The 13,377-nt window shown below is 44.6% G+C and overlaps 2 protein-coding genes across 3 annotated transcripts in view; one reads left to right on the top strand and one right to left on the bottom strand.

Annotated features, from left to right (window-relative positions):
* Nucleotides 1–3,166, top strand: part of LOC121859521 (FHF complex subunit HOOK interacting protein 2A-like) — a 28,031-nt gene extending 24,865 nt beyond the window's left edge. For both annotated transcript variants that reach the window (XM_042356382.1, XM_042356383.1), the window contains one exon: nucleotides 246–3,166. In XM_042356382.1, the coding sequence (XP_042212316.1) occupies nucleotides 246–357 (112 nt within the window). In that variant the 3' untranslated portion in view covers nucleotides 358–3,166. The remainder of the gene's footprint in view (nucleotides 1–245) is intronic.
* A 908-nt stretch (nucleotides 3,167–4,074) lies between these two features.
* On the bottom strand, nucleotides 4,075–8,292 carry LOC121859605 (collagen alpha-1(I) chain-like). The gene is made up of 5 exons (XM_042356543.1): nucleotides 8,141–8,292; nucleotides 7,620–7,757; nucleotides 6,047–6,214; nucleotides 5,354–5,492; nucleotides 4,075–5,292 (listed from the first exon to the last, which is right to left on the bottom strand). The coding sequence occupies exons 1-5, from the start codon at nucleotides 8,290–8,292 to the stop codon at nucleotides 4,075–4,077; spliced, it is 1,815 nt and encodes a 604-aa protein (XP_042212477.1).
* Nucleotides 8,293–13,377: the final 5,085 nt, after the last annotated feature.

The raw sequence follows: 13,377 nt of genomic DNA, 5'->3' as shown, positions 1-13,377 counted from the left end.
TGAGTTCCACCATGAGAAGGAGAGTTCCTTTACGAATTTACTTCCTTTTTCCTCTTGTATTTAGGTTAGTCTTACTTTTCACTTAATATTCTCTTAAATACTGTACTTAAGAACGTAATGTGTATGAAAGGAAGACACTTCACGTACTGCTGACTAATGATATATAATTCAAGCTAAGTGGAATAAATTAATAAGATAATGAGTTTACTTTTGACTTTAACTTTGTAATGTTATTTTTCTCACAGGCGAGATGAAGATGAGCGGAAGTTTGAAGCATTGATTGTCATAGAAGAATTTACCAAGGAACTAGCATCAATTGCTTATGCAAAATACATCACTGAAGGCAGCGGATGGTAGTGTGTGATGTGTGTGTTGATGTACATTCCTGTTATAGGAGATGCCCGTTTGCCATAAATTTGGATGATTATAAGTTTTCACATAAGAAGTAGAGAACCATTTTGTTGGAAGGCAGAAAGAAGACTTTTGTTCCATAGTTCTGTATAATGTACGGTGAAGGTACAGTCAAAGAAAAAAGTCGTATTACACTTACCATGCCTTATGTTTTGAAACCCACGACGAAAAATTTGGGTCAAGTTCCCCATTAAGACTCGAAGCTTCACTGTCAGTTTACCCAGATTCTTTGTCGTGGGTTTTGGAACATAACGCTAGGGGGTGTAAACACAACTTTTGTACTTTGTACCTTTTTTATATCATAATAAAAGAAAACAATGTAGATTATTTTGAATGAAATTGTACTTATTAATAAGATTCTATGTTGTAATCTTCTTAAACTCAAAAGATCTGACAAATCATTGCATTAAGTTGCATATATTAAATATACACCATAGTATTTCTTATTATGAGCCAGGAGTTGTAATTTGTTACTATTTGGTTTGTTAGATTTATATCATGATAATGAAGAAGTAATTTTTGCTATTGTAATGTTTCCAAATGAAAAACATGTTGTAGGACTTTACAGTTGAGATGTTGAAATATACTATCATATATTCTCAGCTTTTGTGCAATAAGTTATAATATTGTGAATGAATTTTTTCACTGTAAGATCGGTGTACCCGTCCCACCAAGTTTAGAGAGGAGTGTAGTGAGGTGGCACAGTGTGAGGGATTGTTTTGTGAGTTATCGAGTGCACTGGTATACAGTACTTTTAAGTAGCTTTGGAAAGTTGAACAGGTTCCATGGTGCCTCTCTTCATTGATGGAATAAGACTGGGCATTAATCTGCTTCTTTAAACAACAAAAATAATAACTATATACAATATATATTTTTTGTAAGTCTTACTAAAATTCTGATTCTGAATCCATGTTAGGAGTGTATACTCTGGAGGTGTAACTGTGCCATAATATAAGTAAATCTGATTTTTTCTCTCTTCGTATTTCTCTGTGTTCAAGAAGAAAAGGGATGATCTGTACAACACAAATTTTTGTAAATACAGTAAACTCTCGAAGATCCAGATCCGGAAGATCCGGACAAAAAATTTGGGGGTTCTGGGCTAAGAAGCCTCCTAGAAGTTTCCCTAAGAAACATTCCCAAACCAGAGCTAAGAACAGTTTAGGCCCGTGGGCGCTGCTTGACCCGTCAGTTGCCTGGACACAGGTGCCCGAGGAGGTAGGAAACACAAACAGAGTTGACAATTGTTGTTTGTGGGAATATTATTTCATTCACTCTAATAATGATACAAGTTTCTTATTATGTCATCACAGGTAAATGCATGGTTTATATATGGTAATTTGTTTATCACTGCATTAGTACTGTATTTTGGTGTTTCTTATATCAATTATCATTCGCCGGAAAATTTGTACAATCGGTTTTTCCGGACAGGTGGTCCCCCGTTTTAGTTCGGATTTTCGAGGGTTCACTGAATAGCAATATTATACCAAACACTCGGAATATTTTATAATTTTGTATTTAATTTTTTCCATTGTTATTTAAAACACTGGTGATGTGTTTGTGATCTGTTTATTTGTTGTTTTTATTATGTAAAAATGCTGGTACTGTACTATATTATGTGCATTAATATGTAGAGTCAGTTATCCTTGGTGAGAGTAAGCCCCTCAGGTCAGCATGCCATTCAATGTACTGTACAGTTCTGGTTTAGTTAAGAAGTTGGTTTTTCTGGTGATTGGTCTCACTATTACGCTTTATTATGTACATATACTGTAGTCTGATTTTGTATATTCACGTCATATTTTATTATACATTTTATATTTATTTGATGTCAATGAACGTGTACTGTATGTAGGTGTGGGTGGTTAGGTGTTGACAAATCTTATTGTGGAGAATTTTGCCTGGATATAATAGTCATAAAAAATCTAGTCGACAGTGACAAATTGTGCAATTAGTCTATACTTATCTCTTGCCCCCCCACCCTCCCCTCCCCCCACCCGGTGCTAATTTATAAAGTGAAAAAAGAAGGATGAAAACCCAGAGTTTGTTTCATTACTTTTTCACACAAACTGTAGTTGCATAGTCACTTAAATCACATCTGGAAGTACCATAATGGACATATTAGTCCTGGTTTCAGTGCTGGAAGCACAAAACATACCTCATCATTAGTATTTTTAACATCTGGATTTATTGAAATAGAGGTCGCACATGATTGTTTTTAATTTAGTTTTTTCTTTCTGCCGGTGATTGAGGCATGAAGTATATCTTGGCTTTACAATATTAACATCATTCCAAATATTAATAATGTCTGTTGTATGTGCAGAGAAAGTTTATGTTCAGTGTTAGAGCATTGCTTGTGTGAGCACTGTCAACAATTTGGAATGGTCTTTTAGTCCCATATTAAGAAAAGATTCTCGGTTATCCAACTACTACTAGTTGTTGCTCCATTAATATTTGAGGCTCCTGATGTGTTACTATAGTACTTAGGTAATGGAAAAAGTATTAAATGGAGTCTGGTGTTAGAATGATGAGATATATTGCTGTTGTTAGGGAAGGAAACACTGATAGAGCAACATCAAGAGGAACTAATGGTTGCAGGAATGGCAGTCACTCCTTGACTTTAGAAAATGTTTATGGTGATATATATATAAGAATTAAATTTTTTCTAAATGTTGCTTTTAAAGTTTTGTTATTAATTTGTATAGGATTTTTTTTTATACATAATAATATAAATGAATAAATATACGTATGTTCTTTTGTATCAGTCAACTTTTTATCCTCTCAGGCTGTGGGAAGTAATATACTGTAATCTCAGGTTTCACTGATCTGTAAATAATATCATAGATATTGTTGAAAGTGAAATCCTGTTTTAGTATGGATAATATTGAATTTGAAATTCTTTTCTGGGCAACATAGAAATCTGAGATTTTATGTGGATGAAGTGGGACTGTGTGAGATCTGCTCTGGATAATATGAAATGTGCAAGATTCTGTATTGTAGCTCTGTGCTTCATCCTAATACAGATAAAGCTGGAATCTTATGTTGGATTATGTGGAAGTTTGATAGCATTGTACCAGCTTACTTCAGCATTAAGGTACAATATAGCAACTTACGTTACTGTGGCATCCAGCTTCAATATGCCTGATAGCAGCTGGGCCGACCAGAGCTGTCCCTATCCACTGGTCTCTGTTTCACTGGTTTCTGTACAAAGGGTACCAGGTGAGCATATCACAGGCCGGCACTTCAGCTTGATAATACAGGAATCCAAAGTTAGGTAACACCTTGAGAGGCTTCTCCATCATCAAGCACATAATACTGTGGCCAGCTTTAGTATCATGTTGCACATCAGGGCAACATTTTAGATGTAGGAGTTGATGCCCTGGAGTTTTAATCACCCTCTTACATGAAGAACCTGCAGGTAGGAATTATTCTTTTAACGGTAGTCTTCAACACCTAAATCTCTTCCATTTCGTGTAGGACTATCATAGGTAGGGTTCGTAAGCCTATCTAACTTCGCTGATGCATTAGGGTCATCTTATTCGTGTGGTTAGTATGCCACTGTCACTGGCAGGGCTCCTGAGGGAGCCATCGCCTCTGGCAGGGCCTCCAAGAGGGTCCTTGGGGACGCTGCCATTCCTGGGAGAGCCCTCGGAGCATCACTGCCCTTGGCTAGGCCCCTGGTGGCGCCACCGCCCATGAGTGGATCAATGAGGTGCAGAGGTTCCTGGGAGGACGCCACAGTCCCCAGGAGGTGCTTGCTGTGTCTGGGAGGGCCCATTGGGGCACCACCGTCCCTGGGAGGGATTCAGGGTCGCCACTGCTCAAGGCAGGGCTCATGGAGGCGCCACTGCCACTGGGGGCACTGCTGACCCTGAGGGCGCCACCGTCTCTGGCAGGGCTCCTGGGGGCATCACTGCCCCTAGGAGGGCCCTTGGAAGTGCCACCACCCCTAAGAGGGCCCCTGATGGCGCCATGGTCCTTGGGAGAGCCGCGATCCCTGGGAGGGTCCGCCGCCGCCCCTGGGTCTGCTGCTGTCCCTGGGAAGGCCTCTAGGGGCGCCACCGTTCCTGGGGCTGGCAGAGTCCCTGGGGGAGCCACGGTACCTGTCAGGTCCACCGCACCTGGTAGAGGCCCTTGGGAAGCTCCACGGTCACTGAGAGGGCCCCTGGAAGCTCCACGGTCACTGGGAGGGCCCCTTTGACTGCTGCTGCACCATGGGAGTGCCGCTGTCCTTTTGAGGGTCCTGTGGGGCGCCACTGCTGCTGACGGGTCCCCCGGGGCCCCAACCATCTTTAGCAGGTCCCTTGGTGGCGCCACTGCCCATGAGAGGGCTCCTGGGGTACCATGGTCCCTGGGAGCGCTGCGGACCCTGTCAGGGCACCCAGGGGCGCCTCTGTCCCTGAAATGGCCCCTAGAGCCGCCACCGTCCCTGGCAGGGCCCCTGGGGCCGCCACTGCCTCTGGCAAGGCCCGTGGGATTGCCACCGCCCTTGGTAGGGCCCCTGGGAGAGGCCTTGGGGGCGCCACTGCCCCTGGGGTCGAGACCACCCCTGGCAGGGCCCCCTGTGGTAGCGACCACCCCTGGGAGGGCCCCTGGGGGTGAAAGCGCTCCAGGCAAGGCCCTGGCAGCGCCTCTGTCCCTGGTGGTGCCATTGCTCTTGGCAGGGCCCCTGGGAGGGACCCTGGGGGCACCACCACACCTGGCAGAGGCTCTGAGGGGGCGCCAATGCACATGAGAGGGCCATGGGGGGCCTCCACTGCCCCTGGCATGGCCACCGCCGTCCCTGAGAGGGACACCGCCTCCTGTCTGAAGGCCCTTGGGGCCGCCACCTCCCCTGGGAATGCCACTGTGGACGCTGTTGCCTAAGGAAGGCCCCTGGATGCGCTTCTGCCATAAAGAGGGCGCGTTCAGGGGTCCTCTGGGAGGGTTCCAGGGGGGACCACCTTACCTGGGTGGGACCTCGATCCCCCGATGCCTCTGGGTGGGTTCCTGGGGCCTCCGCTGCCCCTGGGTGGGTCCCAAGGGCCCCGGCTACTCCTAGGAGGTTCCCTGCCGCACCTTGGAGGTTCACTGAGAGCGTCAGCCCTCTATGGTATTTGGGGGCAGTTGTTTTTGTGCTATTTAGAGCGCTGGGAAATGAAAATAGATCGCAAATCTATTATCGCATCCTTAACAACGGAATGGAGAATAATATCCAACAGGAAAACATAAGTTGGGGTGTTGTGCTGACTGACTGCTCTCTTCTCCTATTGGCTGGAATTTGGTGGGTATACATTTTACTCCACCAATCAGATTTAAGTATGGAACTGATGGACATATATAATATGTACCAAGGCACGACCAGGTATGCTATAGGGCCCCTGAATGCGGCCCCTGGAGTCCCAAGGGCCCTCACCCCCTGGAGGGCCCCCTGCAATCCCTGGGAGGGTCCCTAGAGGCACTGTCACACCTGGGAAAGTACTGCCCTCCACCGCCCCTGGGAGGACCTTAGCACACTCGCGCTTCTGGAGGGTTGCAGGGCCCTGCCGCCCCTAGGAGGGTTCCTGGGACCCCCGCCATCCATGGAAGGATAACAAGGTGCGCCTCCGTCCCTGGGAGGGTCCAATGAGTCCCAGCCGCCCTTGAAAGGTCCCTGACGCACCTGGGAGAGTCCCAGAGGGCACACCTTACCTGGGTGGGACCTCGGTCCCCCGATGCCTCTGGGTGGGTTCCTGGGGCCTCCGCTGCCCCTGGGTGGGTCCCAAGGGCCCCGGCTACTCCTAGGAGGTTCCCTGCCGCACCTTGGAGGCTCACTGAGAGCGTCAGCCCTCTATGGTATTTGGGGGCAGTTGTTTTTGTGCTATTTAGAGCGCTGGGAAATGAAAATAGATCGCAAATCTATTATCGCATCCTTAACAACGGAATGGAGAATAATATCCAACAGGAAAACATAAGTTGGGGTGTTGTGCTGACTGACTGCTCTCTTCTCCTATTGGCTGGAATTTGGTGGGTATACATTTTACTCCACCAATCAGATTTAAGTATGGAACTGATGGACGTTGTTACGACCGTGTCGTATTTTTTCCATTTTTTTTATATATAACATGCTCCCATGTTCCATATTATTCCTGTAATGATGTGTTAAATTTACTATTATATATTCTAGTCACCTTACCCTGTGTTGTTAAGGTTTTAACTGTCATTATTTGTTCAAGCCCATCTTGTTTCTTTATTTTGTATTGTAACCAGCATTCTTTGTTCTCTAACGACCATCTGCATCGTTAAACGACCCACCGGCGGGTCGCGTGGCGGGAGCCGACCTTATATATAGGACCCACCAACTGGCTTGAGTTAGTTCAGTTCTCTTGTCATACAGTGCACATCCTTTGAGTGTCACTTGTTACTTATACTTAATTTATTTGTGTTGTTCCTGTCGCCACCAATGTGGTATATCTATGTGAGTACCTATTTATGTCTCTGTTTGTGTCCATCAGTATTTGCTAAGTTGTATTCAAGTAATTCAGTGTTGTTTCACGTTTGTTAATTTCAGTGATAGTTTTTATATGTTTATGCAGTGTTAACGTAATCCAATGCTTTATTTTTATTCTTTTGATGTTTCGATGTTTAGTATCATTAGTGTCTTATAAGTTTCGATGGTGAATCAATTTGTTGTGACAGTCTACGAGGCTCTTTATTGTGTTAATATTTAATAAATTAAATTCTTAAAGGTTTACTTTATTTATTTTTATTCTCTTTTAATTTACTTCACTGTTTGTTTGGTTACGTCTAGAACCTGGATATTTAAGTAAATTAAGAGACGGCGTAACAACGTATATAATATGTACCAAGGCACGACCAGGTATGCTATAGGGCCCCTGAAAGTGCGGCCCCTGGAGTATCCCAAGGCCCCCCACCGCACCTGGAGGGTCCCAGGGCCCCATACCATCCCTGGGAGGGTCTCAGCAGTCCCGCCTATCGTGGAAGGGCTCTAGGGGCGCTGGCACATCTAGGAAGGTACCACAGGCCTCCAACGCCCCTGGGAGGGTTCTTAGTACCCTCGTAGCTTTTGGGAGGGGTGCAGGGACCCTGCCGCCTTTAGGAGGGTTCCTGGGACCCCCGCCATCCACGGGAGGATAACAAGATGCGCCGCCGTCCCTGGGAGGATCCAATGAGTCCCAGCCGCCCTTGGAAGGGTCCAGAATGCACCTGGGAGAGTCCCAGGGGCACCACCTTACCTGGTTGGGACACAGGTCCCCGCTGCCTCTGTTTGGGGCCCTGGGGCCTCCGCTACCGTTGGGTGGGCCCCAAGGGCCCCGGCTACTCCTAGGAGGTTCCCTGCCGAACCTTGGAGGTTCACTGAGAGCATCAGTCCTCTATGGTATTTGGGGGCAATTGTTTTTCTGTTATTTAGAGCGTTGGGAAATGCAACTACATCGCCAATCATCACATTTCCAGTATTATCGCATCCTTAACAACGGAATGGAGAATAATATCCAACAGGAAAACATAAGTTGGTGTGCTGACTGACTGCTCTCTTCTCCTATTGGCTGTAATTTGGTGGGTAGATATTTTAGTCCACCAATCACATTTAAGTAAGGAACTGATGGACGTATATAATATGTACCAAGGCACGACCAGGTATGCTATAGGGCCCCTGGAAGTGCAGACCCTGGAGTGTTCCAAATGCTCCGACCGCCCCTGGTGGGTCCCAAAGCCTCCTACCGTCCCTGGGAGGGTCTTAGCAGGTCCCACCTACCCTGGGATGGTCCCTAGAGGCGCTGTCACACCTGGGAAAGTATCGCGGGCCTCCACCGCCCCTAGGAGGGTCGTTAGTATTCTCGCCGCTTCTGGGAGGGTTGCAGGGGCTCTGCCGCCCCTAGGAGGGTTCCTGGGGCCCCCACCAGCCATGGTATGATTCCAGGGGGCGCCGCCGTCCCTGGGAGGGTCCAATGAGTCCCAGTCGCCCTTGGAAGGGTCCCCAAACGCGCCTAGGAGGGTCCTAGGGCGCACCACATTACCTGGGTGGGACCCAGATCACCCGCTGCCTCTGGGTGGGTCCCATGGGCCCCGGCCTCTCCTAGGAGATTCCCTGCCGCACCTTGGAGACTCACTGAGAGCGTCAGTCTTGTATGGTCTTTGGGGGCAGTTGTTTTTGTGTTATTTAAAGCGCCGGGAAATGCAACTACATCGCCAATCGTCACATTTCCAGTATTATAGCATCCGTAACAACGGAATGGAGAATAATATCCAACAGGAAAACATAAGTTGGGGGGTGTTGTGCTGACTGACTGCTCTCTTCTCCTATTGGCTGTTATTTGGTGGGTATTTATTTTAGTCCACCAATCAGATTTAAGTAAGGAACTGATGGACGTATATACTACACTGGTATAGGAGACGGTCAGAACAAGAAGGACTTTATGGAATTGTACCAAATTTTCACATGTTGTTTGGGTGATACTAAGTAAGAAAATTTTATGACAATGCACAGAACCCATTAGAGCCTGACCTAACCTTACCTAAGCCTGTGAAAAAGTAAACAAACTCGACCTATACTGTGAACACAATTAAATTTGCAGTAACATTTTCCTATTTGTTTCTGATAATTTTATTTTCATACTCTTATTTGGAAATGGGAAATAAAACTGGGTTAGGTTAGGTAAATCGAGTTTAGTTTTCGTTAGGTCAGGTCAGGTAAGCTTGTGTTTCACGTTGCTATATATATATCGTTGATCAGATAAAATTATTATGTGATTGTCTGTGTGTGTGCTTGTGTATATTAAGAACGTCAAGGCAAAGACGTCTCACTCTGCTGGTTACCATGGAAACATGAAACGCTACCCTCACGCGCCCCGGGCTTTTAGTTAGCCGCGTTGCTGACAGAGGCCAACAGAGCTCAGTGGCTCACGGGTTTTTTTTATCGATAAAGGTAGATGCTTTCCCGTCTTTCTTACATATTTTTTGCGTATAACTTAGCGGAGAAATCTCAATACAGCCTTTCTGAAGACTAAAAACCCTACATCAACTAAATACATCTCATGCTGTCTGTGGCAACCACTTCAACTGTTGGTCGCCAGTTTCTACAGCATTTCCTATAACAGTGTAATCGCTCATAGGAGTGATTTTGGTTTGTGCAGGACAATAAGACCCTTGTCGTTGACGCGATGAGTATAATTCGGTCAAAACCTGTTGAATACATTTCACATATAACAACTGCTGATACACCAGGACACAGTTTGAATAATACGATCAATATACAGTATATAATTACACTTATTAAAGTTATTTAGAGTTCTCAGAGGATTCAACAGTTCACAATCACACTCACGGTTAGGGGTCTAGAGTTAGACCAACGAGAACAAATCTAATGTCCTGCAGGAAGATATTGGCTGACGAGAATCAAGAAGTTGCCTTTACAGTAGAAGTCGATAAACTGTCCCTCAGACAGTCACACAGCTGCTACCAGCTCCATCTCGCTTAGTAAGCTATTCTGAGTTGTAAACAGTTTCTTACTTAACATGTGGCCGGCGCGCACAACTGTGCCTGGCGATAACAGCCAGGTTGTTGATATGTTATCTTTCTCTAACATTATTGCTATACGTATTTATTTTATCTCATTTTCTTCATCATGGGAAATGGTTGTTGTAATATTTTAATACATGTTCTGTTTATTTTGGACCAGACTTTTACCTCTGGGTATAAGTATGGGACCCAAACACAGTTCTTTCTTTTATCCTCTTCACCACTGATCGGCTCGCTAGCCGCCCGGGCGATCGGTCACGTCTCTGTCACGCACTGTTGGCAAGTACTTGGCATGCACCTGCTCCGGAATGTACCTGAACCCGCTCCAGTGTTGGTCAAGTCTTGTCTTGAAAGAGCTCACACTCGTTGCCGTCACAACACTTTCTGGTAGATTGTTCCAAGAGTTCACAACTCTCACTACGAAAAAGTTTGCCCTACCAGTTTTCCGGACTTGCGGCTTCTTCAATCTTGAGCTGTGACCCCTTGTGGGGCGAGCGTCCGCCAGCTCCAAGTAAGGACACTCGACTGAGTAGTGCCCCTTGAGAGGCTTGTAGGGGTATCGAGATATTAATGTTGTCTAGCACTCAGGATGGAAGGAAACTCTAATGTGGTTTTCTTATATAATATAAGTTATATGATAGACAGTCTGGTGCTGGAGGTGCCGTGTGGTGAGGGGCCAGCGTGGAGCTTGCTGGAGGAGGTGTTGCTTGTTCAGGAAGATGGGCAGAATGAGAGTTGGTTGGTGAGGAAGCTCAGAGAAGGACAGCTGGTGGGTCGCCATGCTCGCTGGCGGGAGCGAGGACCGCCAGGCAGGCGAGGAGGAGCGAAGGCAGCCAGGCAGCGGCGGAGGAGGAGGTGGTGTTGCTTGTTCAAGAAGAATGGTCAGAATGAATCTCAATGGAGAGACAGAGCTTATATACCCAGCAGCCGCTATGAGTCATGTTGGGAAAACCCGAGAAGTCGCCGGTCTTTTGGTTCGGTTGCTAGGATACGGTGACATTGGAATGCGGATACGCAGTTGTAGGGGAGAAGTCCACTACAGGCTTATACACCTCAATTAGGTCACCCTTGCCCGTCTGTAGTATAAGCTAGGCAAGTTCAGGCGCTCCAATCTCTCAGGGTAGTTGAGGTGCCGAAGTGCAGGCACCAGTCTGGTGGCCCTCCTTTGAACATTTTCAACCAACTGACAGTCCCTAGCATATCTTGGGGACCAGTCGGGGTGACAGTACTCCAGATGGGGAAGCACTTCACTCTTGAAGATCGTTACGAGGGACGGACCGTCTAGTTTAAACTTATTAAAACTTGTGCATAGTGGGCAATCACTGCTCAGTTTTCAGCGTTCCTTAACAGAAGCAATACTAATTATTGTTTGATACAGAAGCTGAACTATGATGAGTGATCTTTAAACAATGTTTAACAGATGGTCCATCGGATACTTTAAATCCTATGGGAAGTGTTGGTGGTGCTGCTAATGGTAAATGTATTTACTCACTCTTTTGGTTGATATATTAAGCAGATTAATTTAAAGGGAAATGTGCTTGACTATTTGCCTATACAGGAATTAGAATGCGCATTAAAGGGCTTAAAACTACCAGTAAAAATAGTCATCTTCAATAAATTTATTTCCAGCATACTTCAGCCATCGAAATTATGGGCATGAATTAATTCAATAATTTAGCAGTAATCTAGCAGATACGTGTTACAAGTGAATACTTTTCATAAGTTGTGCATACATTTCGATAATGCTAAATATTTAAAATTTACTGCAGTACATATACCACTCCATATGTCCACTAGTGATAAATCAGCACCAGGTAATGGTAAATGTTTCACCGTATAATGTAGAAATTTTTAATTTGGACATCCAACATTACTGACCTAATCGCATGCAACACACTGTTGTACAAGTATATGATTGTCTTAAGCAGTTTTGTTTTACATGGCTACTTCTTGGTTTTGCTTATACTATGTGCAGTACTGGTTATTTTTCTTTGCAAGTTATGCATGAATGCCTTTTTCTTTATTTGGGATATTTAAGAATGTGTATTAGTAATTGTTGTGCACTTGTTTATGTTACGCTTTAATTGTTGCTGCTTCTGGTTGTCATGGGTATGTACAGTATGCCTTTTTAATTTAACAATGTTCATGTTCTCTGTAAATGGTTCTTACATTTGCTGTCATGAACTGATAAAAAATATGTAAAAATGAAATATGATTATTAGACAATAAAGGTAACGTAGCTATTCAATTTGATGTAATTAATTACTGTAGAACATGTAGCACATTTAAACAAAAATGAAGTGTTTTGTAGTCTGGATATGAAGAGGAGAATGACTTGAGACTTCAAGAAATGTGCCCTTAACATAATCATAACAAAAACATATCGTACTTTTTTCCTGTGACTTTGTTTCTGATCACCAATAGGTTGACCTTAGTGGGGGGGGGGACCAATAGGTTGACCTTAGTGGGGGACCAATAGGTTGACCTTAAGACAGTGGGGACCAATAGGTTGACCTTAGCAGAAGTACAGTGGGGGACCAATAGGTTGACCTTAGTAGGGGGGGATGATTATATAGGAAATCCCTCAACTTGATCATAAGAGGAGGCATTACCAGGATCTATGGTCTTATGTACAATAATAATTAATGTATAATAAATAAATCTAAAGGAAATTTTGTATACTGTACATAGATATATATCGTGGTTTCGCTAAATATTAATTTTCTATCATAGTGCACCATTAAAAGGTAAAGAAACTCGTTCTCTTTCTTAGGGTTGGGGACTAGATGGTGGGCTATGATGTGGCCTCGGCTGGGAGTAATGTACGAGAGACTCTTCCTCCTATACACTTTCCTTGGTGTTGATCAGAGTTGCCAACTTAGCGACTTTGTAGCTAGATCTAGAGCTTTTTGTTTTTTTCTAGCGACATTTTAGAGCGATTTGCGACTTGTCTCAAATCTAGAGATATCCACAGAAATCTAGCGACTTTCTGGATACTTTTGGACTGTCCATGAAAACTCGGTTTTCCTAATTTCGAGCCATAATATATAGCAACGGGGTTACAGGGACAATACATTTGAACGGGTTGAACTCATAAAACAACTTCGTCAACGCTTACCTGACAACATTCGTGTGCTGCAGTCTATTTATTTTCTGAGTGCCGATGAATGCTTGAAGCCTATTAAATCAGATATACTTGGTTTGGCACACTTATTTACAGAAGATTCCAGCACCCTTACCAAGATTGATTTCCAGTGGAAAAAACTGCATCACACAATCTGGACAGAAACATTTAACACCCTAAAATTGTGGTCAGAAGTGGCAAATTAAAGAGATGCGACAGGTGAAAACCCTTACCATGATCTGGCTGAAATTGCACTCGCTGCCTTATCTCTTCCGCATTCAAACGCAGATGTAGAGCGCACATTTAGTAATATGAACTTTGTGAAATCAAAATTGCGCAACAAAATGAAA

Source organism: Homarus americanus, unplaced genomic scaffold, assembly GCF_018991925.1.
Source record: "Homarus americanus isolate GMGI-L3 unplaced genomic scaffold, GMGI_Hamer_2.0 scaffold7626, whole genome shotgun sequence".
Taxonomy (NCBI): domain Eukaryota; kingdom Metazoa; phylum Arthropoda; class Malacostraca; order Decapoda; family Nephropidae; genus Homarus; species Homarus americanus.
Note: the sequence above shows the minus strand (reverse complement) of the source record. Positions and strands in the feature narration are given on the sequence as shown.

What these genes read in the sequence shown, in the direction of transcription:
- LOC121859605 (XM_042356543.1), bottom strand. Translation starts at nt 8,292, where the DNA reads ATGGCTGGTGGGGGCCCCAGGAACCCTCCTAGGGGCGGCAGAGCCCCT. An exon ending in GCCCTCTGGGACTCTCCCAG is followed by an intron (nt 5,493 to 6,046) that starts GTGCGTCAGGGA and finishes CAAATACCATAG; the next exon opens with AGGGCTGACGCTCTCAGTGA. An exon ending in GGGATCGAGGTCCCACCCAG is followed by an intron (nt 5,293 to 5,353) that starts GTAAGGTGGTCC and finishes TCTTTATGGCAG; the next exon opens with AAGCGCATCCAGGGGCCTTC.